The sequence below is a fragment of a genome, unplaced genomic scaffold, assembly GCF_019419815.1.
Source record: "Pyrus x bretschneideri cultivar Hongxiangsu unplaced genomic scaffold, Pyrus_bretschneideri_v1 Contig5, whole genome shotgun sequence".
Classification (NCBI taxonomy): domain Eukaryota; kingdom Viridiplantae; phylum Streptophyta; class Magnoliopsida; order Rosales; family Rosaceae; genus Pyrus; species Pyrus x bretschneideri.
In genome coordinates, this window is record NW_025999787.1 from 2,691,410 (window position 1) to 2,717,343 (window position 25,934).

The 25,934-nt window shown below is 36.2% G+C and overlaps 1 protein-coding gene across 1 annotated transcript; it reads left to right on the forward strand.

Annotated features, from left to right (window-relative positions):
* Window positions 1–3,607: 3,607 nt before the first annotated feature.
* On the forward strand, window positions 3,608–11,273 carry LOC103954754 (protein TIC 100). The gene is given in 12 exon segments (XM_009366572.3): window positions 3,608–4,036; window positions 4,038–4,342; window positions 4,531–4,602; window positions 5,068–5,157; window positions 5,271–5,444; window positions 5,975–6,065; window positions 6,980–7,042; window positions 7,135–7,201; window positions 7,792–7,895; window positions 8,060–8,186; window positions 8,539–9,281; window positions 10,578–11,273. Coding segments are annotated over 12 exon segments (2,631 nt in total). The 5' UTR covers window positions 3,608–3,673; the 3' UTR covers window positions 11,010–11,273.
* The last annotated feature ends 14,661 nt before the right edge of the window (window positions 11,274–25,934 follow it).

Here is a 25,934-nt window from a genome sequence, read left to right on the forward strand (position 1 = left end):
GCATTAAATAAAATTTCCAATTAATTTGCAAACAGGTAAGGAGATAGGAAGTTGAGGCTGAGTGAATTTAGACACAGTTGGGAAGTAAACAAGATTTTTACTACTTGTAGTCCCAAAGCTCACGTGAAGGCACTGCGGAAAGAAAGCTCTTAATTCTCTCTTCAATTGGTTTGGTTGTCGGTTGAGTTCTTTCTTCTGGTAGCTACTTTGGCGGCACTTAATACATATGTATGTGCTCACAGAAGCAAAATTCTGGTTTTATTATCTGCTTGTAAAGTTTCCACTAAAGAGAAACTAGGTAAAGACAAAGTGGTCACCTTCCCAATTGTTTTGGTCCAACACTACATAGTATATTGCAATATAGAATCCAATGCAGCTACATGTGTATGTTCTTGAAGATAGGTAAAGTAATTGCAAAAGCAGCTTTTAGCTCAATTGATTTGAGCATTACCTCTGTATTTGAAGTCGTAAGTTTGTTATCATCTCTTAAAACCGGGTGTGGCTACAATGCTCCGTGGTATTTGATGCCTAAATTTGTAGCTGTATGAAATTATCTTTTTAGTACCAGTTAAATCAGAGTGTTCAAATATGATCGTTCAATTTTATAGAGTATTCAATCCTCTGTTGTATTGTAGAGTAATTGCACTAAGTAAAGTGCTACTTATCAGACATAATTAGTGCCTTGGTAAAAAAAAGAGGGAGCTTTAACGAAAAGCTCATATTACTGTTCACTTTAATGAAAAATTATATTTTTACTCTAAAAAGTCAATTCTGGTACTAATTACCATACTAAATTTTAACACTATAAAATCGATTACCAAAATTCTCGTACTAATTACCATACTAAAATTTTAACATTGTAAAATCGATTACCATTACCATGCCAAATTTTCAGTATTATCGAAGTTTGGTATGCTAAATAGTTCGGTTAACATGGTATGGTAATAGTAATTACCATTTTGTTTTGGACAACTTTTTTGGGCCAAAATCTGATATATATATATATATATATATATATTTTTTTTTTTTTCATCAGCCCAATTCAAGGCCCACTTTTTTCAATTTTTATGCCCTTATCTCAATTTTACCTGCACAATCATATAACTCCGTATTACCTTTCAGATGATTTAATACTTGAAGCAAGTAGGTAGTAAGCACAGACAATAAAAAAACTGCAGGCAACAACCATATAGTAAAAAGCATAGGCAACAGCACACCAACACAAATCTAGCATATTTTCATGTAATTGACACTATATATATTTCATGTACTAAACACTATATATATATATATATATATATATAATATTTATATTTTCGGTATGGTACAGTAATACCGTGATATCGAATATCGTACCAGAAAATTTCAATTCGGTACACTACCGTGCCATTACCAAGTGACACAAAAAGTTTAACGCAAAACCAATAGAGTACGGTTGGTAATTCGGTTGATATGATAATTTGATTAAAAAAAAAAAAAAAATTCCATCTCTATTCAACCCGACCCATTAAGGACGAAGGCCGCGGGAACCAAACTAGTGAGAAAAATTGCTATCCCAATATATAATACGAAGTAATCAGCCTTCAAATTTTCATACTTCTCGTGAACTAAGAGAAACCAACTTCTTTTTCCCTCAAACTTCAGTAAGTTGGATGCATCTTTTTGGCTTCATCAAGTTAAGCCAATCAAGTGGCACCTCCTCTCTTCTCCTTAGCAGTTTTGGTTTCTACACTCCAAATGTTTGATTATAATTCAAGGGTGTATAATAATCTAATTAAATTCTAAACAACTCAAGAGATCCAATTTTATTTCTAAAACTCAAGGTTATAAAAGAAGCTAGATGTTAGTTAGATAGTGGGCTCGGGCCTAGCGCCTAGGTAGCTAGGCAAGGCCTAGGTAGATTTAAGTAAATTTATTATATATGGTATAAATAAGTGCATATTTATACTTTTAAAAAAAATAAAAAAAAAACCCACACAATTATTTTGGGATGCATAAATTATAAAATAAATGACATATAAATTATAAAGTATTAAAACGTATTAAAAACATAGGAACAAACATATAATGAGTGTTCATCCAAGTATTCAACAAGTCTCTTACATTTTATTGAAAAATTAAAACACAATATGAGTCGCAAACTATACGGGTTTAGGCAGGCACATAGATGGGTTAGGCGGACGCCTAAGTGGGTCCAAACACACTTTCTTAATTTTCAAATGCTTAAGAACTAATCGGGGCGGTGGCCAGCCGTCTAGCCTGGGTGGAGCCTAGACTGCGCTAAGCCCAGATGTTAGGTGGAGATTTTTAGAACAGTGGTATCATCTTGTAGTAAATCAACCAACAATTTACAATTGCAATTGAAGCACTATCACCATACTACACGAAGTAGGATGATAACTTGGGAAAACATAAAACCACCCCCCACAAAGAATCTAGAAAAAGGTAGATGTAAGCAATGTTTAAAATATCGGTATCAATGAAAATATCGATAGGCAGAATATCAATGAATATATCATATATCGATTGTCTTCGATGAAAATGATGGAAATTTGCTCACAAACATGGAAATTTAAATTTATTTTTTAGGGAATGTCATATGAAGCCACAATACACGTATGAATCAAGAATTAATGATTAGATATTGTGTAAACAATATGTCACATCCCGGCCTGGGGTCCACCACATCTCGGGCCCGCTCCACTACCGTAGCACGATATTGTCCGCTTTGAGCCCCGACCACGCCCTCACGGTTTTGTTTCTGGGAACTCACACGAGAAACTTCCCAATGGGTCACCCATCATGAGAGTGCTCTAGCGAGCTACTCGCTTAACTTCGGAGTTCCCATGGAATCCGAAGCCAGTGAGCTCCCAAAAAGCCTCGTGCTAGGTAGGGATGGGAATATACATATAAGGCTTACAAGATCTACTCCCCTGGACGATGTGGGATGTTACACAATAAGTATGTGATATGTGAGAAGAAAAACTTCCTTATAATGACAAGTAATAAAATAAAACTAGAAAAAATAAATTATACATAACTTAATTGAAATTTTTGTTATGAAAGCAGTACAAGTTTTATTGAAGTAAACTAAAACCATAAAGAAAGAAATGAAAAAAAAAAAAAAAAAAAAGAGAATGCATAGGCTCATAGATATTTCTCACAAATTTTTTACAAATTGTTTGCAAACACTGGATATTTCCTGAAAATATCGAAATATCGATGAAATTGACTGATTTTCGTAAATATTGTGGATATGGGGTGAAGTCTAAACTTCACCCCCTCTTTCCATATCGTTCCATGAATTTGTAGATATTTTTGTAGAAGTATCAAGCATATCTAGGATATTTCAAACACTGGATGTAAAGGCAATGTGCTTGCCTACTTGCACATTGATCTGTTTTTCATATATTAGAGCAATTTAAAATATTGATTGTTGGAAATAGTTTTGGGCCTTTACGTTTGTCAAATTTGGACCCATGTGAAAATTTCCAGTTTATTTGGTCTTCGATTGAGTAACCAAGGCCCAAATTCAAGACATGGGCCAAGATTTAATTTGTTTTTTGTGTTTTTTTTGAATTTTAATGTGTAAAGAACACCAAACGGCAAAAACCCTGTCTCTGCAGCTGCTTCTCTACCTTATCTTCTTCTTCTTCCCCATGACCCCCCAACAATGCCGGACCAAGAGTCGCCCAAACCCACTGAATCCCAACTCAAGGACCAAAAATCCGACTCGAATTCCGACCCAGATGAGGAAAAAGCAAATCTCTCCTCCTCCGACGACTCAGAGTCTGAGTACGACTCCGACGAGTCGTCCGAGTACGAAGGAGATGGAGGTGGTGGCGGCCCAAATGGCGGTGAAGCGGATGATTCACTCAAGTACATCCGACCCGGTGAAGATATTCCCGAGGCCGATAATACACCCGAGGTGAACATGAAGCTCTTCTCTCAGGTGCTCCAGGGGAAGAGAGTGAGGAGAAGGCAGGACGAGGAGGACGAAAGCTATGTCTTTTATGAGGACCTTTTCGATTTTCCAGGAGGACCCGGAGAATTGGAGGGAGGAGGACTTGAAGGAGTTATGGGGGGACGCTCCGTTGGAGATGACCAACCCCGGGTGGGACCCGGTTTGGGCTGATGAGGAAGAGTGGGACATTGTCCGGGAGGAGATTAAGGCCGGCAAGGACCCTCCAATTGCCCCGTTTTATGTCCCGTACCGGAAGCCTTACCCAGCTATACCGGATGACCACTATGACATTTCCAATCCCAAGGCTGTGATTGAGGAAATGGATAGGATTGAGGAGTTTCTCAAATGGGTTAGCTATGTTTTCGAAGATGGAAGCACGTATGTTTTTGTTTCTTTCTTTACTGCATTCAAATTTGTGTAGAGTTAGTTTGTCAATTGAATGTTCATTCTCTACATTGCTGCAAAGATTGTATTTTTACTCCGTTTATGTTAAAAGTTGTTGCTTTTTGGTGTTTTAACTTATCAGTGTTTCTTATCACATTACGCTATGATGGTCTTTGTTGAAGGTATGAGGGCACTGTCTGGGATGACTTGGCTCATGGGAAAGGAGTCTACGTTGCCGAGCAGGGACTTGTCAGGTTTGTATATAATTTACTAATTTCAGTTGTCACCAGTACTCTTATATGTCGACGACTATCGTGGACATCTTTAAAATGGCTAGAAGAGAATGATGAAAAGACACAGAAATGTGAAAGAAAGATAGGCTGAGCGAACGTATCTTTTTTTATTTTGTTTTGATGGGGTGTATGACTGGGATAGTGAGTATTTTGACATTTGCATCCTAGGGTGTGGTGGACAAAGCTTGTATCAAAGAGTTTATGCAGGACATATAGTCTGCTCTATCACTATGGTTCTTTTCCGTCAGGTTAGAGTAGTTTTAAGTTCAATATATTAGAAAAAATAAATAGATAAATGGGCATTGTTACTTTGCCTTGTCTGAGGCCCCCACCCTGTTTATGTTTATCTAAGTTTATTAATTTGGCTAGCTTGCAATTAGTTCATTCTTTTTATGTGAGAAATAAAATTTCATATCCTTTTTGTAGGTATGAAGGTGAATGGCTTCAAAATAACATGGAGGGTCATGGGGTTGTTGAAGTTGATATACCTGATATAGAGCCTATTCCAGGTTCCAAGTAAGTTTATTATCCCTATATATATGTGCCCTGCTATATCATGGCAGTTGGTTCTTTAAGAGTTTTTTCTGTGCAGTATAAACTAATTGAGGTACTTGTTACCCTCTTGTAAGGCTTGAAGCGCAAATGCGTGCTGAAGGGCACATAATATCAAGAGATTATATGACCCCAGAAGATAAGAAATGGCTGGAGATGGATATTGAAGACAGCATTCTTCAAGCAGGCGGGCAGACTGAAGTACCCTTTTATGAAAGTGAAGAGTGGATCAGACAATTTGGGAGGAAACCGTAAGTTATAGGCTTCTATGTTACATCGGTTGTAATCAGGATTGTTTCTTGATGAATTCTGTGTAATATTAATGATTTGATTTATTTAAGATTGTAAGATGTGGTTAGTTTTTCAATATGTAATCTTGATATGGCTATTTGTATGGATTATCAAGTAAAATCAAGTAAGATAGCTGGTCAATGGGCTTGAGTTCCTAAAGTGGTGTCGTATTGACTAAGATACCACTTCCCCTTCTTTAGTAGCCAACCCGTAGGATCTTATTTTCACGGTAACAAGCCACCAGCAAATATCTGATGCTGAAATAGTCCCATACAGTCTAGATGTGAGTATAGAGTAGCTAGCTTTTGGCATATATACCTTTTTGCTAAACAGAAGAGGTGAAATGGGCCTGAGGGCTTGTAATTTACAATTTTCATTTACCATTTATCAAGCCATTGCAAATTTTACTGTACAGCTGTACAAGATATAAATAGATATTCTTTTTCTGAAACTGGTTTTGTGATTTTATCTAATGATCTTTCTTTGTCAGGGAGAAAGGTCGATATCGTTATGCTGGTCAGTGGAAGCATGCCAGAATGCATGGATGTGGGGTATATGAAATCAACGAGCGTACCATTTATGTAGGTGCATGAAATTTTAAGCCATTTCTTTTAAAAAAATAACTGAACACATAGAGTAAGCTTTAAGATATGGAAGAAATCAAAAGCGTGGAGAATTATTGCCTCTTATCGAGTACAAATTGAGACCTTTTCCTGTTGTTTGTCACAATAAAATACACAAAGCAACATCCAAGAAATTAGGTTAAACCATGTATGGGGTAGTAAGACATATTATTCTCTAGAAAGAGGGTTGTTGAAATTCAAGACATGGCTAGTTGATTTGGAAAAAAATAGCTTTAATACCAAAACTGATGTACCGGTATAAATGCTTTGCTTTCTTTTATGAAGTTCAGAACTGTAAGTTTTCAGTGATGCATCATTAGTTACTTTTATATTTCTTCAAGTTTCATTTTCAGTTTTATATTTTAGGAGAATATCTATAGCTTCCCTTGACCTATAATGATACTGGTATGACTATTCCTATTCCTGTGAATTGAGGCCACCAATGTTCCATAAAACATCGATACTTTTTCTTATTGTTTTCTGCTACTTCTAATCCTAATATGATATAGACCCCGTCTCCCAATCTACGAGTTGTAGACCAAGTTGTAAACTACCCTAGGGCTTCGTAACAACTTAATAACATCTCTTAACTCAAAATTAGATCCCTAGGTTACAACGACAGCCTATCTCTAATAATTGTGGGAAAGTGGGAAATCCCAGTATACTTTTTAGCAATAAAAGATGCTTGTAGGGGATGCCAGGGAAAAAAGTTTACAGTGGAAAGAAATCAAATGACCTGTAGGGCATGCCAAGAATTTCCGGCACCAAATAATGTGAAAGTTCTGCCCTTGTTTGCATTCCTCAGTGTATAACAGCTTGATACTATATTATGGTTATTGAGTTAAGGTACCTTACGTTCTATTTGCATGCAGGGTCGGTTCTATTTTGGGGAGTTAGTGGAGGATGATACTGGTTGTGATGAGGATGTATCAGCGGTAAAAATATATGTTCATTCTTTGACGTATTATACAGAGGCGAAAGTTACCATCTGTGTGAAGATTTCTCTAATGTGTTGGTTGCTTTTCAGATGCATGCGGGTATTGCAGAAGTGGCTGCTGCTAAGGCTCGGATGTTTGTGAACAAGCCTGATGGAAGTATGTTTTTAATACCAATAATTGCCTTCCATAAAATTAAATTGCGAATTGTTGTATCTTGTAGAAACTGAAAATTTGTACTCAACTTTTATTGGTGGACGTTTCTGGCCAGAGGTTAATTAAATATGCACTAAAACATATACCATTATCGTCAGGAATATGGCTTACATATTGTTAGTATATTTATTCACGGATTCAGGTGTAAAAGTGTCCATATAGACAGTATTTGAGGACATTGACCAAAAAAAATGATAGCATTTCAGTATTCTATGGAATGTACATATTATTTTTACTGAAGAGATACCAATAGTTCTTCAACACCCCATATAGGTTTGCATACATTTAGTGTGTTGGAATACAGTCCTTGTTGGGGCCTTGCTCCATTTATTATTAATATTTTATGATAATCTGGCTCTCAGAAAATGCAGATTTAGTTGATTTTGTAGACTTTCAGTACATAGGAACTTTGAATGACTATTATAAATGCTTGCATCATGTAGATCTGGTTTATACCATAAGATCCGTTCAGCTTTTGTAGACTCTGTGATTTCTCCTTTGTTCATGACAATGGAATTTCTTTTCTTTTAAAGTGGTTAGGGAGGAAAGGGGACCTTATGGTGATCCTCAACATCCCTACTTTTATGAAGATGATGATGTTTGGATGGCACCAGGCTTCATAAACCAATTTTATGAAGTAAGTTATCATCAATTGTTTATGGCTGGTAAAATTTTTCACGTAACAAAAAATGAAAGTAAATCAATATACTTAATTAGTCAGGAAATTGATTGATCAGGTTTAAGAAGTTGAGCATGTAATACTTCTTTTCTCATAGAAAAGTATTTATACTTCTTTGTCAGGTACCTGATTATTGGAAAACGTATGTGCATGAGGTTGATGAAGAAAGGGAAATGTGGTTGAACTCCTTCTATAAAGCTCCACTGAGGATACCCATGCCTGCTGAGCTTGAATACTGGTGGTCAAAGGGTATTAATTTCATCATCCATAGACATACGCCCTCTTCATCTCGCATTCATTCAAAAAATTTGCTCTGCACATCCACCTATGCATGAATTTCTTTTTCCTTCTTTCACCGAAGTAAGAAGCAGAATGTTAGGGATCTTCCAGACATACGACAAACTCAATTTTATGAACCCTTTTATCTTTCCATTGTAAAATTTGAGAGGTGTCACCTGTCCACATGAGCCATTGGCTTCTTCATATAATTCCGTTTAGTTTTGTGCCTCTCTGAATATAAATGCGTGGTTTGGTCTTCCACCAAAAAAGACAAAGTTAAGTTGCCTACTAGTACTAATGTATGTTACATTTGCTTGATCAGATGAAACTCCAGAATTTGTTCTTCTTAACAAGGAACCAGAGCCTGATCCTGAAGACCCATCGAAGCTTGTATATACTGAAGATCCCATAATCCTACACACACGAACTGGACGGTTAATCAACTATATCAATGATGAAAAATATGGGGTGCGCTTATTTTGGCAGCCACTTCTGAAAGATGGGGAAGAGGTGGACCCAAAAAAGGTGGAGTTCCTTCCCCTTGGTTTTGATGATTTCTATGGAAGGAATGTTGGTGTGAAGAAGAAAAATTTATGGATGCATGTGGTATCAGCAGTGGAAAATGCATGCAAGCCCGTTCTTGAAAAAATAGAGAAATGGACTGAAGAGAAGAGGAAAGCCAGTGAGGTGAAGTTGAAGTTGATTGAAAAAGAACTTGAACTTGTAGAGGCTGAGTTGTGCCTGGAAGAGGTAATTGAGGATATGGATGAGGAGTTAAAGATGAGAGAGAAAGAGGAAGAGAAGGTGGAAATGAGTTTGCAGGAGGAAGAAGATACTTCTGCTGCATCGGCTAAGCAAGATGAGAAACCCTTAGTTGAAGAGGATGAAGAGGACGAGGACGAGGAAGAGGAAGAGGAAGATGAGGATGATGTTGCGCCATCAAGTTTTGGGTCAGCAACTGCAGATCAAGATGCAACTAAAAATGGCCAGAAGGGAAATAAACCTGGGAAATCTCCATTTTCTTCGTCTTCATTGGCATTTGCTTCATGTAGCCTTGTCTCTGGAGTGAGTTCTGAACTTTTCTTGTACAACATATTTCTTGGAATTTCGCTTCATGAAAATGTTGCTATAAGTCAGCATTATTAAATAGAATATCTTGTGATGTTAAGACATATATATGCTATACAAGGCCTTAGATTACCAAAAATGAAAACCATAGCCAATCAATATATTAGCTCAGTCAGTAGGAAAGTTTATATTGTGGTAGTCCAAATGATCTCATGGTTTTGAATAAAATCAGCATCTTTTCCTTTCCTCATAGCCAAGCAACTTTGTAAAATTTTTGGATTCGCAATCATAGACTTATATGTTACTGCATCAGGTCTATTTTTATATTATTTAATAAGGATTTGGTATGCTTGGGTAAAAAGCTTGTGTGTAGTGTCCTCTTAATGATTAGTTGCGCTGTATACTGTTTGATGGATGAGTCATGACGATTAGATTTCTAAACTCATTAATCGCCTTCTGTAGAGGCTTGACTTGATCTTTTGTATCTAGTTAGTGCTGATGACGGTTTATATTTGCATTAAGGATTTAGAATGTTGAACTTGATTGCTTTTATGATTGAAACAAGAACTCTGCTTGTTTATATGAACAACAGATTTTGACATCTTTCCATGTGAAATATGCTTCTATGCAATTAATCACTATCCTTGCCAAGAAGAGTTTTGATTGCATACGCAAGTGATGTATAAGTTGGTACAATGAGTTAATTAGTCAATAGGAAGTATGTCATTAGAGCGTAGGTTATACGTACAAATGAGATAACCATGGATCGGTTTTCTTGTGAATTAAGAGTTTAAAAAGTTTAAAATTTTCAGAATACCATAAATCTGGGTGTGTGCATCTATTGATGTGCAGTTATTATGGTAGTTCAGATTTAAAGTTTCACTTAACCGAATGATTTTTACTTATGGGAGCTTATTTATATATCCGTCAAGTAGTTACAACTTATGGTAGTCCTTCAAAAGTTAGGCAATGTCTAATGGATTTGATCATCAACACTGTCACTTTCTAATCCATCTTGTTTGTTTGAAATAAGTTGAAGGTTGAGGGCACTCTTAATGATGCCAACAGTGTTTATTTTATATTACCCTGCATGAGTGAAGATAATACTCTGTATTTGAAAGCAGATGCTGGTGATTGACACATTAAATGTGAAGACTTTTAATCGGTATATCAGCTGGTGTTTTGAATATTTTTGTTGCATATCCAACTGACGGTGCCCTGTTTTCAGAGAATGCAGTTTGAGTGATGACTGTGAATTTGAACTAGTTCTTACAACTTTTTGTTGTTGTGCAGGTTCCATCCAGGCTACAAGAAGCATTTTTGTCTTGGAAAAAGAGTAGAGCGATGCTGAACACAACTATTCCTTCGTGCAATGACACCTCTAGTTGCCCCTCACCTGATTCAGTTAGTTTCCCTCCGGTGGTTGGTCCAAAAGTAAACTTGAAAGCCACTAGTCAAAGGCAGCTGAACTTCGAAGCCAAAATCTCCTCAAACGTGAGGCTATCTCGGATGCGGCCCATATCTCAGTTATGCTCATCTCCTTCAACATCTATGGATACCAGAATAAGCTCAAAAGAGATGAGATCAAGAAACCGTAGTTGGCCGCATGTAGCGCAAGGGAGGGAACCATACAGCGTTTTGTCGCTTCACACCCCAGTGCATTGTTTGAACCCGTATGAAGAAACTACGCATGGCGAGCTGCCGCTGTCTCCCTTGTTAACATAATACTTGTACTCTTAAGGGTAAATTTTGTAAGCGGCACATTCTTTTTCCAGTTTATGTATAAACTCGAGGTTCTCCCCCCAAATCCAACCAAGAGACAAATAAAGGTGAGGATGATTGGAGTTTGGGTTTGAATGCCTTTTAGGTGTTGTGAAGAGGGCCTATGTAGCGACATTGTTACCGTTATTGTGTTTTTGTAATTCTCAGTATCGTGTCGTTGTACGTTGTATTTTAGGTTAATAATAATATGGAGGATGTTTAGTGTAACACCAATTTCTCCTGGGCTCCAAAAACTTCGCATTTCCTGGGATCGTCTCATATTTATGACTGGTAGAACGCATACGGTATATTGCAAAAGGTTTCGTAAAAATTGTAAGAAAAAGTTAAGGGCATGTGTGGTATCTTATTCAAAAAAAATTAATCATTTCTCAAAACTTATCATAAGAATATTTCTTAAAAAAAAATTACTTCAAGACTCAAAAACTCGTTTGACATGAGATTTAAAATGTTTAAATCTTAAAATTTAAACTGAACAAAAATAAGGGGTCGCAGAAAAGGTGAAAAGAACAAAGTACCATAAGAGATGAAGAGGAGGAGAGAGGGAAAGAAGGGAGAGAATTGAAAGAAAAAAAAGTAAGAGAGAGAGAGACGCAGAGTCTGAGGGGAGGAGACGGAAAAGAAAAGAGTGTGCTTTAACTTTAAAAACTCTAAAATATCATTTTTTGTATTTTTAGAGAATATGCAATTTTTCTAAGTTAGTTTTGAATTTATTTTTTAAAAACAGTTCTATTAAACAAGTTTTTAATACTTAAAACTTAAAAAAGTGTTTTGAGTTTAAAAATTTGAATTCAAATTGAATACCAAACAGACACTAAACATTTTACATTTTTTTTTTTTACTTTCTTGAGGATAACTCTTCGTGACTCTCTCTCATCATGTCACACCCAAATGAGGAGAGAGAGATAATTACAAAAATATAGATGTGTTACACCAAAATCACTATCACATTTCAAATGAAATGACGCATCTGAAAAGTGTACATTTCACTAATAAAACTCACATAAATTTGATAGTGAAGAAAAGAAAGGATTTCAAATGTTGCACCATTTTCAAATGCATCCTTTACTCAAAGAAAAATTTGTACGAAAGTAGTTTTGAAGTCAAATTAAGCCCCAATAAGTTGAAATATTTTCATCCTAACTTGATGTGTATGTGCTCACCTAAAGTTTGGTGAATGCAGAAATGTCACAACCCAGCTAGCTACCTGCAATTACTTGTTATTGACTATTAAAAATGGCGGCAGCATGAGTATTCTTACATGGCTGCGTTTTGTTTTTAATCGAAATTAATTACAAATTTAATTAGGATCAAATCAAAAGTGGTCGTAAAGATGGTGACTTTTCTAAAACTCAAGTTTTTAAGTCCAAATTCTTCAGCATAAAGACTTGCAAGGCTAGATTAACTGAACTTGAATTTATTGGTTTAACATCGTTCTTAAATCTTTATTAATATAATTTTGTATTAAACTAATATTTATTAGTATAATTTTAGCTTTTAAAGAGAGAAGCATTCAATTATTTGTTCAACGTATTATGTGTCAGATTCAAAACATTTAAAATGATTTTTGTTAGTACATTGATATTTTTATACTAAGGAAGAGAGTTCGGTTAAGTCACACAATGGACAACCTAATTTGGTATCGAATTCACCATTCACGGGATTCGAACCTAGGACCTCTCACTTCCAAGTGAAAATGAATATCATTGTATCATAGTACTGAGTGGCCATTTGAAATGAATTTTTGGTAGAAACAAACACACAAATTAGGATTATTTTTTTTAATATGAATGATATTAGAGAAAGAGGAGGAACCGAACATAGGACCTTCCACGGGTATGCCCTTAGCAATTTGATTAGTTGCATCTCTCTTGTAATGAGATTCTTCTTTGTTATTTATTAGGATGTGAGCATCCAATTTTTAAATTCTAAAAACAATTGGTAATATGAAGAATAAATTCAAGAGACTTAAACTCTAAGCAGTCTTCACTTATCAAATATGACGTCATTTAAGCCTAACACAAAAAAAAAAAAGGCAATATGAAAAGATTAGGTTTTTCTAATACATAAATATAGCCTTTGTCAAACAGAATACATAGATTATTTATAGAATAATATTGATGATACCCATAATGACACATCCTGATCGAGATCAGGGCATGCTGGCCGTCACATGGAAGTGACGAAGCCATGTGCACAGTGCGGAAGCAAATAAATTAAAATAATAATAGAAATAATACAAATAAATAAAATCCGGCTTAACACAAGGTAGTAACATGCATGTGCAAACAAAGTGTGTAACAAAGTTCAGAGCACGAAAACCTAATGCAGTCCGGAAGAAAATGACAAGACAAAAGTACACCCGAAGGTGGTCCTACACTGGTGTCAGTCTGTCAGATAGGCCGAGGAAGACCTCGGGGAAGCCACCAAACGTGCTAGCCAACTAGAACCTGGAAGGGCGCAAAACAAAAGCGTGAGTGGGCAAAAACAAAGCTTTTCAAAAACCATTTCAAAACAAATTCCAACCTCTCGCCGTAAAACCTGTATGCTTCTCAAAAAAGAGCATATATATATATATATATATATATATAAGTCATGCTCGAAAAACGTGCCATGCCAAATGCCTCGAAGTAATATGCAAGTGCTTAGGAAAATGTCACATCAAATGCCTTGAAATATGTCAGCCGGAGTCACCTAATGTGACATGTACAATTGAAAGTAAAGCTCAAATCTCCATCTCACTAACTATACCTGCACACGAGTCGAAACCACCTAAAGTGGTCTGTACGACAGGCCTGGGTGTAATATAGGTACGCTCAAGTGCTACGATCACGTGAATGCTGGGCGAATACTTGCGGGTCACCTACGAGTCGGAACCACCTAAAGTTGTCTGTACGACAGGACTGTGCACCTAACTTAGATCCAAGATGAGCGGGTGGTGCGAGAGGTGAACATCACGTGAAGGACTGTGCCCTACTCTGGGCGGGAGCACTAACACCGGGGGTGCAAGTTATGAGCTCTCTATGTCTCTAGAATCATTACTGAACGTAAATATAAATCATACTCACCTGGCACTCACCTGTGCGTCCGCAGCGCCACACACACACACACACACACACACACATATATATATATATATATACACGCAACTAATAATGCATAAATGATAGTTACAAACAACATGGCATATGAATGAGTAAACGTTTCAAATCAATTTCTAGGAAAATATGGGTATATAGGTATATACGGAAAACCAAAAGCCCGCTCACTAGTATGTAGAAGGGTCGTAACCCCCTTGCCTCGAGTGACCATGCTCGTCCTCGGGATACGTCTCACCTATATGCGAAACAACTATAGAAACGTTAATTTTAAAGCACATATCCAACCTTTAGAAATAACTTCTCATACATTGCTCAAATGGGGTGTATGAATACACCAACGTGATCTACTCAACCTCAGGAATATCCCCATATTTTTAGAAAAAAATTTCACCGTCGCACGCGCCCCCACGCGTCGGCCAAGGCACGGCCACACGCGCTGGCCACACGCAGGCACGTGCCTGGCACGCTGACGGCGTCAGGAATATTCCGTTAACTTTAACGGATTCCGTTAACGCTGTTAGGAATATTCCGTCCTCTTCTCCAGCGAGGCTCCGGCGCCGTTGCCGGCGCTAGAAAATCGTGAAATTTTCAAATCGTCCTATCTTCTTCGTTTTTCAACCAAATTTCACAAAATTGGTACCAAAATGAAGATTACAACGAGAGGAACAAGTTTATACCACTTTCAAGTGCTAAAATCCACAAAATCTCACCTGGAAAACTCCACCATTTCCGGCCAACCTCGAAACTCACGATCCCGACGTCCAAAACCTTCAAACGAACCACCTCGAGCCTCCTAAGGACCTAACCAAGCTTCCTACAAGCTTGGAATTCTCAAAAACATAAGAATTTACGTGTGCATGAACAGTGACAAAATTGGAGTATCCCGAGTTCGACATGAAAACGAAGGTATCCTTACCTGAAATGGGTATGGTTGGACTCCTACGGACTTCACGAGCATGGATATGTACTTTGTTTCTTCGATCTGTGATGATTTGGTGTGTTTGTGTGTGTGTCCGTACAATGGAGGGGAAAAATGGGAAGGGAAATGGCACGGGACAGGTGCAGGGAAACAGGAAATGGTGAGGGTGTGTGTGGGGGAAAGTGTGTGGCCCAAAACCTGCCAACAAAACCCCAAGAACAACCACATAACGAAAAAAAATCACGCTAGGGGCAAAATTATCTTTTCACGTGTACGTTTTAAAATTTCCAGAACGGGCTGTCACGCATAACACTAGTTTCTTAACCTGTAACTACTAATATCTATCATTTAGTATTACTGTTTAGTATTTTTAGGTTTGATTCTCTCCTACATTATTGCTAGTCCAAATTAACAAAGATTTACCAATATATACCATGCCTTAAATTAAAAACTTGATCGTAGATGCACCAATATCGTAACATGTATTAATTATATGTTCGAGTACCAAATACTTGGAGCTTCTTAGTTATTACTTGTTATACTTGTAACAACTGAATTTTTTCATGAAATTACTTGTCCCATGCTCTTAATTAGCCAAAGTATTATTTATAGAGCATTTACGATTTACTTAATTACTTTGAATAGAAACAAGCTCGCATCCAACATATTAGAGCTTTCAACATTACAATCAAATCTTTCCATATATGACATGCGTCAAACTTGCAGTCATCATATTGCATGTACAATAACCTACACATCTCATATAATTAAATAACATAACTTAATTAAAAGTATATTTTTTTTAATCGAAGTTTTAGGATGATTCTCCATCTTTCGACGTGTGATTGTATAAAACTAAATAAAATAAACGGAGGCTTTCGATGTAGTCCCTAACTGTTCATATTTTATGATTGAAACCTTATTGGTTTTCAGTTTTTTATCAAAGTCCCTAACATTAATACAATAATGTATTGCTATGTAGATTATTATATTTTTTAAATAAAAAATGATATTTGTAGTTGTTTATATTAATGAGATTTTAAATAAAACTTATACTTTGTGGAATTAAAAATATTAAATGATAAATTATGCTCTCCAATATAGTGTATGTATGTATAAACTTGGGTACATTCATCAAAATTAACCAAAAAAATATTGTACCAAAACATGGGTACATTTTTCAAAAAAAAAAAAGAAGATATTATGCTTGATAACATTATTAAATTTCTTCAATTAAACTTGACATGGATACATTCTCAAATCAAAGAAATAGAATGTACCTATGTTCGTACAAAAAAAAAAATAGACTGAATTTTATATAAAAAAGGGTTACATTTTATATTAAAAATGATATATTTTACATATAACAAATTGATATATTTATGAATGGGTACATTTAAGATTTAAAAAATTACAAAAATTATAATGTGAGGGAGTGTTAGTGTAATGTCTCAAATGTGAGGGAGTTTTGTGAAACCTCGATAAACCTCAAGAGGTGTTTGTGTAATTAATATTTCTATAATAAAATAAATAAATATGAATAAGTTTGCACCCATTAATTTTTGTTATAAAAAGAATTAATTTTTAAGGGGTGTTTTGTGAAACCTCGATAAACCTCAAGGGGTGTTTGTGTAATTAGGAGTTTAATAAGGGTGCGAGTATTAAAATTCTAAACCAACTACTAATTTTTATTTTGAAAATTATGTAGTTCGCATATAAATTCATTAACACATTAATGCTACGAACTTTGATTAAAATCTAAAAACTAGTAAGGTTTCAATCAATGAACATTAGTAATTAGAGACTGGATGCTAATTTTCTCTAAAATAAATAAATAAAGAAAAGCCTGTCCAAGCACGGCACCGTGAGTCAATGACAAATTATCCATACCAATATCCTGCCAAACAAAGCCAAATACATAACAAGTAGAAAATTAAGCCAATTCCACAAGAAGTAAAATGGTTGAATTTGTCCAAGTAGTGGACACAAAAACTGGTCCGCATTCATGCATTCGTGGTCATGCATAAGTGTGACATCGAGAGAGAGGAGATGAATTTGCATGCCAGGGATACATCATCACGGTAAAATTCTATGCTCATAGAATAAAGATATGTATAAGTTTTTATTCACATATCTTTGTATTACTGATACAAGATACCACATAAATGTGTATTGGTACCATGTAAATTATTCTCGAGTGATAGAGATATAGAATTATTGTGTCAGCCGGCAATAATAGAGCCAAAGCTGATCCATATGGACGTGTTGTATGCATTGCTTGTCCCCTTGATTTGTAAGACCGTAAATAATGGACGCAACTACAAACGTATCCACTTTGGAAGTGAATAATGAACGAGTCCAAGTGCATGGACTTAAATTAGACTCTTGCATTGCAATTTGCATGCATGTATGTCGAGACTGCGACTTCGACGTGGCTCTTTTCGCTCACATGTTTTGCTTGCTTAGCATACCTTATATATGGCTAGCTGTCTAGATAGACCAACCTGCACCAGTGATGCCTCCCTTCTATTTCTTGTCTTCTTTTCTTTCATCAATCACTTTCGTGGATATCGCCTGCCCTAGATAAACAATCATGTGGTTATTAAAAGAAATATATATATATATGGTTATTAGGGGAAGGGAATCCCCATTTTTTGAACTTACGGGACCCACACCATATCGAACTTCAACGATTCGAACCGTCTATTTTTCAAGTTGCATAATCCTTGCAAAATATTAGCCAAATTGGAAATATTTGAGGCATCTAATTGAGTTTAAAGAAATTAATGAAAATTGTGTTCTAAGAAACATTAAATTTCATCATGACAATTAAATGGACAAATGGTTTCGGATTGAATTGAATTTTTGGATAGATGATTTATGAAATGAGACTTATGTAATAGATAGTTCAAATCGTTGAAGTTCGATGTGGAATAAGTCCCACAACTTATTCCCATTTTTTGAAAGAAAATGAAGATCTCTTTCCTTGAAGGCTATATATATTATTTGAATTTGTCATGATTCAAGACCTATTAATCAAATAGAAACGGATGGAATAAGAAAATCATTTCGCTAGTGTGTATGGAATCAAGCACCAACTTATCAAGAGTTGTCTTTGAAATTTCGGAGACACTGCAAATTTTATTAAAGGGTCCTTTTTAAGTAATTTTTTTTAATAGTTTAGACTATTCAGTAGTACGGAAAATGAACAGTTATGATTGAATTGAGGAATATTACTTTTACTTATTTGCCAATCTAATGAATAAAAGCCGGACTTCTCAGTATGTAATCCAGACTATTGAGAATAGTTATGATTGAATTGAGGAAATATTACTTTTACTTATTTGCCAATCTAATGAATAAAAGCCGGACTTCTCAGTATGTAATCCAGACTATTGAAGATTTACCCCTTCTGATGAAGAATTTTTTTTTAAGACAATAAATTCAAGCCAAATTCAACAAACAATCAGAATTTTAGCTTAATATGTTCATATGAAAATATATAAGAGGATGGAATTTTTTTGGAGATCATCAGTGGATGGGATCTAACCAAAACAATACATATTTATCAATATAAAAGTTTATTACCAATATATAAACCACGTGAGTCTTCATAGCATAGAGTAACAAAAATTATACTAGAAAAAAATGGAAAATATATTTTGGTCAGCTCGATAAGATGGCATGATCGTATCCCTTTGAAGAAGTCGGTTCATAAGAAAAGCCAAAAAGAAAAGGTCTCTAGAAATTGATCGATCCCCCAAATGATATAAACTCTATCAAAGGAAGAAAATGAAAGGAGTATATATGAAGAACCTACTTATTTATAGAAGGAAAGAGCAATAGTCAAATGTATATTGCGTTGCGTGCATGTAATCACTTTCTAGAAAATATGGATCAAATGAATTTAAAAGGAATCATATACGAATCTCGGATGATAGGATTAGAATGCGACGGAAAATTTTACATTAACTAGCTGGTGAACCTCATCATCATACTTGAGTTTTGCAACGTATTCTTGAGTTTTTATTTATTTATTTTTTCTTTAAATGATAATGGTGTTTCAATTTGATTGATCATCACAAATAAATATAAGGGTGCTTATTAGGTATGTTGCTTTAGTAATCAACGAATTCATCTGGAGTAAATTTACACAAAAAGGCAATTAATTAAAACTACTACACGGTTACTACAAGTACAGGTCCACTAATACAAATTCATCACAAGAATGATAGACGCAACAAACCTCATCACAAGAACAATAGACGCAACAAACCTATACTAGTGCACACACTGATCTTCAATGATGAGTGAGGCCACACAAAGTCGTCGCTGGAGAGTGAGATTATATAAAGTCAGTACTGAAAGACGAAACCACATAAAGTCACCGTTGAAAGGTGAGACCACATCAAGCCGCCATTCAAAGGTGAGACCACATCACCCACAAATGTGGTACAAACAAACCATAAATGGGTTAATTGATTGATTTAAAATAGTTTATTAATTTACCAAAAAAGTACTTCAAGGGGACTTTTAACTGAATCAATAGTTTAGGGGTGTCAAACGACAGTTTACTCTTGTAAAAACCTTGACATTATAAATCATATTCCAACGTAATGGTATTAACTACTTTCCACTTGTAAATAGAGAAACCTGTATTCTACTCCTATGAATGACTAGTTGAATATCTAACTGTAGTTAGCTCATTATTTGATCCAGTCTAAACCCCCTACCTTAATACCATTGTATAAAAAAAATTGCATAGTCGTAGGGTTACAAGGAATTGTCGCTTTTAAAAAACTGAGGCCTCGTTGAGTGGCTTGGATCACATTGAACTTTATATTTCAAATGGGATAAAGAAAGGATTGGAGTGGAAATGATGAGATTCATGTCTAGTGTTTGGTCATTACATGCAAGATTCCATAAGCACACGGAACATATGTATATATAATCTCTCTGTGAGTCTTCTGATCTTTGGAAAGATGAACTACGAAACCATCAACTAATTTTTTTTTTAAAGAAAAAAAATTGACTTATTAATCATTCTTTTATGTGATACTCGTTCTCCTATTAGTCAAATCATGCAATTTCCCCCTCACCCCCAAAAGTTGAAGGAAAAAAAGGGACCATTTTACTTCTTTTTTCTTTTTTACTTTGTTAGTCACATGTGTTACCCATTTTTAAAAATGTACAGCAATTCTAAACTGTCCTAAGTGGCAATGTCAAAATTATCACAAATCTTTTAATCATTCATTTTTCAGTTAACTCCAAAGAAATATAGTCCGTTTTTTAACCATTAGTATATGCCTAACTTAACATCCAATTACCATACTACACTTCTATATATTTTAGTAGAAGTGCCAAAACTATCAACAATTATTTGAACTACACACACACACACACACACACATATATATATATATATTATTTGCCTACCACTCTAACTACCCTGTATAATTGTACATATAATATAGTATTTGATGATGTGGTCCAAATCAAACTTGTCCCCAGCTAATGGGTTATGCATCACCCTAAACCTAAAAGCACGCAAGAAATTTCGCGTAACTTGTATGTTGATTAGAAGCATCCTCTTGGGCCCCCTCTCACCTCTTTACCAAGAGAATAATAATAGTTAGAGAAACTTGTCTTCAGCTATTGTGTTTTTGTGGGAATGCAAAGGTTCTAATAATTCATGTCTTTCTATACATGGGAGTGCAAAAAAAAAAAAAAGGAAGGTTTTAGGTTCGATGATCTGAGCTAGTGAGTCTGCTTGATTGTGGTCATGCGTAGAATGAAATCTCTCATATCGTCTTCGGGTTCAAAAGGGGTATAAAACTGTAACTTGCCATCAATTGTCTCCCTTTAAAAAAAAAAAAGTTTTATTTTCAATTTATTTCTTTACTTTAACACAACTAATGTTATTCTAACAGAAATGTTTAAATTCTAAACACAATGTTGAATCCCACATTGAGGTCGAAGGAGAGAAATTATAGTTTAAATACTTTAATTCTGCTCTAATTAATATCGTAGCCTTTTATGATAAAAATTTCATATCTGACAAATTATTCACTAAGTTAGGACAATACTGATGTTGTTGAATCTAAACATGTGGCTCGTCTATGTGATAATTCAACACACAGTAGGACAAATTACTTCATCATGCCAACCACCACTTGCAATATTAGTTAATCATATAATTATAAAAACATTTATACTATAATATATAGGCATTTTATATGCAAGTCATTTATTTTTTCATTTACTTATGAGATTATCTCCAATACAATACAAGTTTTGTTATTTGGCCAAATTAGTATGGTCACGTTAAACGCAACAGAACTATTTTCTCATAATTTAGAACATCGTCTTGTAAAAAGTAAGAAAAAAAAAAAAGATTATGTTGATATTTCTTAAGGAAAATGATTCTAGTCGGATTATTTTCATACTATCAATTTTCGTTAGGCACTATATATTTTAATTTAAAATTTAAAATTTCAAAATAATTTTTAATTGCATAATATAAGATGAACGATACTAATTACAAAATCCTTAGGATTTTTAAAAAGAGATCATTTTCCATTTCTTAAAGTTGGGGAATTGTTTAAAGTCTACTTCACTTGATGTAATGTTTTTGTGGACATTAGAACGAGTGGCAACGTTGCACCGACTGTCCGCATTATGAAATTAATTTGTATGCGACAAAATACATAACTCCACCGTGACCTCAAATGACTCGTTTTGTTTTCCGCCCGCACGACCTGATTGGGCCACGCGGCAATCGCATGTCCCCGCCAGTCCAATAGCCCCCTCAGATTTTACCACGTGGACCTCTCTACTCACGCTTCAATTCCACAGAGACTCGAGGATCCATCCTCTGCCATACCGCCTACTGCTTCTCCTGAAACTTCCACGAACCACTAGCAAGTCGCTACACCCCACGAAACCATTTAATTTTGACACGTGCTTAAAACTCGAGTGACCAGCGTAACCCTAGCATCGCTTACCTACAGGTGCTGAGCATGTGAAACTCAAACAACGGTGTAGCCGCCTTCCCTGACTGAGCAATGATTAGCTACCTTGACGTCAGAGAAGGATTCTCTCCTATCTTTTTTTTTTTTTTTTTTCTTTTCTTTATCTTTTATTTGAACAATCACGGTTAATTGATGTTAATATTTTATATGAATTTTTTATAAAAAGAAAAATACAAAATAAAAAATATGGAAGGAGAAAATGAAAAAAAAGATGAAAAATAAGAAGGAAGAGAATCCTAATGCATGACGTCTCAACGTTGCGCTCACCGCCGCACCACAATCATCCATCCACGCGTTGCATTCTGACAACTGATCTTACCGCTAGACAGTTAAAACCGGAAACCCAGCCCACACAGCACACGCAGCTTGGCCGGTTGACCGTCAAACTTGAAGAAACTAAAATAAAAACAAATAACAAAAAAAATAAAAAACGTTATTTAGCCGATTTATTACCTAAGCTCGACCTCCAATTGTATCATGGATAATGCTAACTTTGCACTTTAGGTTCAATAATATTTTAACTCATATTTTATTATTTAAAAATTAAATTTTTTTATGTTTGCTTATCGTCAAATGCTAATTCAAACTAAATTATTACAATTGCTCATTTATTGCCTTAGCCCAATTTCATAATAATAATAATAATAATAATAATAATAATAAAAGAATACTATTAGTGTGACGATTCGTCCCTAATTTTACAATTTTATAAATTTCAAAAGAGTGAATTTACGAAAATACCACTAAAGGCGAGATTGTTGACTTTTGTTGACTGTCATTCGTGACGTGTATGGGCTATCACTTTACCGTATTCTTGAAGTATTTGACGTTACAAACGTGTAGACGTAAGCAAAATCGAAATCGAAGCCAGGGTTACGATGAAAGTTTTATAGAACTACAAATCCGAAAAGTACTTTTGTAAAAATTACTAATTATTATTGCATATATTTCTCCCAAATAGGAAAGGAGAACAGGGAGGGAAAAGAGGATGATGGACCAACTAGAAGAAGGAGGTGAGGAGATGACCAATGGGGGGAGAGAACAAGGAAGGAAAGGAGAGAAACGGGAGAGTAGCTAACCAGGGCCGAATCCCCTTGACCTAGTTTTTGGCAGCTTCTTCTGTTGCCATTTCCATCTATTTCCCGGCGAGTTGGAGTCTCCCACTATCACCATTCGACTCAACGACCTTCCTTCTTATAATTCCACACCAATTTGACGGCGGTTAGTGAAGATTTCATGACGAATTCATGTTTTCTTATCTGACAAGTCCAAAGGCACCCACAGCCACGATCTGCCGTTTCCAAAGTCACCACCATCGACCACCACCATGGTTCGACTCCTTGTGAACCTAAGAACCAGTCCCAAGCCTTGGGTGGTGCATCAAAGTATCGGAGATGACGAATCGACATCCACTATTTTCTAGGGTTTCCGGTAGGTTTTGTGGCAATTTGAGGTTTTTTCTGGCCAAATTTGTGACATCCCACATCGCCCAGGGGTGATCCTTATATGTATATTCCCATCCCTACCTAGCACGAGGTCTTTTGGGAGCTCACTGGCTTCGGATTCCATGGGAACTCCGAAGTTAAGCAAGTAGCGCGCAAGAGCATTCCCAGGATGGGTGACCCATCGGGAAGTTCTCGCGTGAGTTCCCAAAAACAAAACCGTGAGGGCGTGGTGGGGGCCCAAAGCGGACAATATCGTGCTACGATGGTGGAGCGGGCCCGGGAAGTCGTCCCACCTGGGCCGGGATGTGACAATTTGGTATCAGAGCCTAACCCTGGCCGCGTGTGTGCCGACGAGGACGTCGGGCCCCTAAGGGGGGTGGATTGTGACATCCCACATCGCCCAAGGGTGATCCTTATATGTATATTCCCATCCCTACCTAGCACGAGGCCTTTTGGGAGCTCACTAGCTTCGGATTCCATGGGAACTCCGAAGTTAAGCAAGTAGCGCGCGAAAGCATTCCCAGGATGGGTGACCCATCGGGAAGTTCTCGTGTGAGTTCCTAAAAACAAAACCGTGAGGGCATGGTGAGGGCCCAAAGCGGACAATATCGTGCTACGATGGTGGAGCGGGCTCGGGAAGTCGTCCCACCGGGGGCGGGATGTGACAAAATTGGACTTGGCCACAGGTATGAAACTTACTCTACTCATTGAGATCTTCATTTCTGTAAAATTTGGGAATTTTTGGAGTTGTTCGATTTTCCGGCTAGTTGGGGAGGCCGACTACCACGTGCGGCGGCGCCTGGCTAGTGGGCCGACACTGTCTTTTTAAGTTAAATTCGATGTTTTGATTTCAATTTAATCATCGTTTGTTATAGTTTGATAGTTTGAACCTAAAATGGAATACTACGCCACTTAACCATTTTATGATTCGACGATCCGACCATTAGATCGTCACTAAACCTTAATACGTTATATTACGTAATATTTAAGGATATTAGGAACTGACGGATTAGAAATCTAACGTATGGATCTTCCCAGATGGGTTTTCTAAGTTTTTAAACCTAAACGTCAGTCGTCACTTAATTTTGACGATTGGCAGAGATCTGACCATTGGATTGTTTCAAAACTTTAGGATGTTTTTCTAGGAGCTTATTGAAACTCCTGGGAAGTTACGGATCGAAAATCTGAGGTGTGGATCTTCCGGATCGAGTTACGTAGGTTTGTGGACCCTACCGTCGACCTTTGACCAACGGTTGACTTTTGGTCAATGGGTTAAAAATCATTCTAAAATGTCCTTGGGGATGTGTTTTATGTAATTTACGTATTCTATCGATAAGAATTCTGAGACATGATTTGATAATTGTTCTAGACAATGATCGTTCGTGATGCCTCCATATTCGTGCTAGGGAGTTGTAGCGTAGACTTCAGGTGAGTGGGTCTTTTCCTTTTTGCAGTCTATATATATGATTGATAGTTTCCATTTATGCATTTGAAAAAGAATTTCTTACATACTTATATGATTGATAGTTTCCATTTATGCATTTGAAAAAGAATTTCTTACATACACCTGGATTAGACTAAAGTTTATAAGAATTAGTGAAATGACGGAATTTATGAAATATGCTAAAACCTATGGGATACAGAGGCAAGTTTATTATGTTGACTAAAATTATTGAATCATTATGGCATGCTTATATTTATGTAGTCTACTCATCATTGCTGCACCTCAGTGTTAGAACTCACTCAAGGCTAGAGCCAGTCTTTCATGTGTATGTTCACCTCCACACCGCACGCTCGCCTTAGATCTAAGTAGGTGCCAGTCCTGTCATACAGGTTGCATTAGGCAACTTTGACTCGTAGGTGACCTCGCATAGCGCCAGTCTTCATGTGATTGTAGCACTAGAACATATATTATGCTTACACCCAGTTCTGCCGTACATGCTGCATTAAGCAACTTCGACTCATGTGCTAGCGATTTATGAGCATCAGTTCAGTCGTAAAGGTCGCATTAGACGATTCCGACTTGTGTGCTAGCATAGATTGTTTGAGGACCTGATTTTACTTATATCACTATTAAGATTTTATGATTTTGGATATCCTGCCTTAGTTACGAGATATTGTGCCGTAATGAATTCTTGAGATTTTGCAGGTTACGGTAAATATTTTTATACTATACGCAATAACTATATTTTGGAAACTATACTTGTTTTACGGCGATGAGGATTTTGGAAACTCACCCTTGTTTTTCGCCCCTTCAGGTTTCAGTAGCTAAGCTTTCATATCGATGAGGATTGTTGGCAAATATTGGTGTAAATGATTACCTTGGATGGTATAATTCTCACCCTATCTTATTGTACTATACTTATGCTCTGACA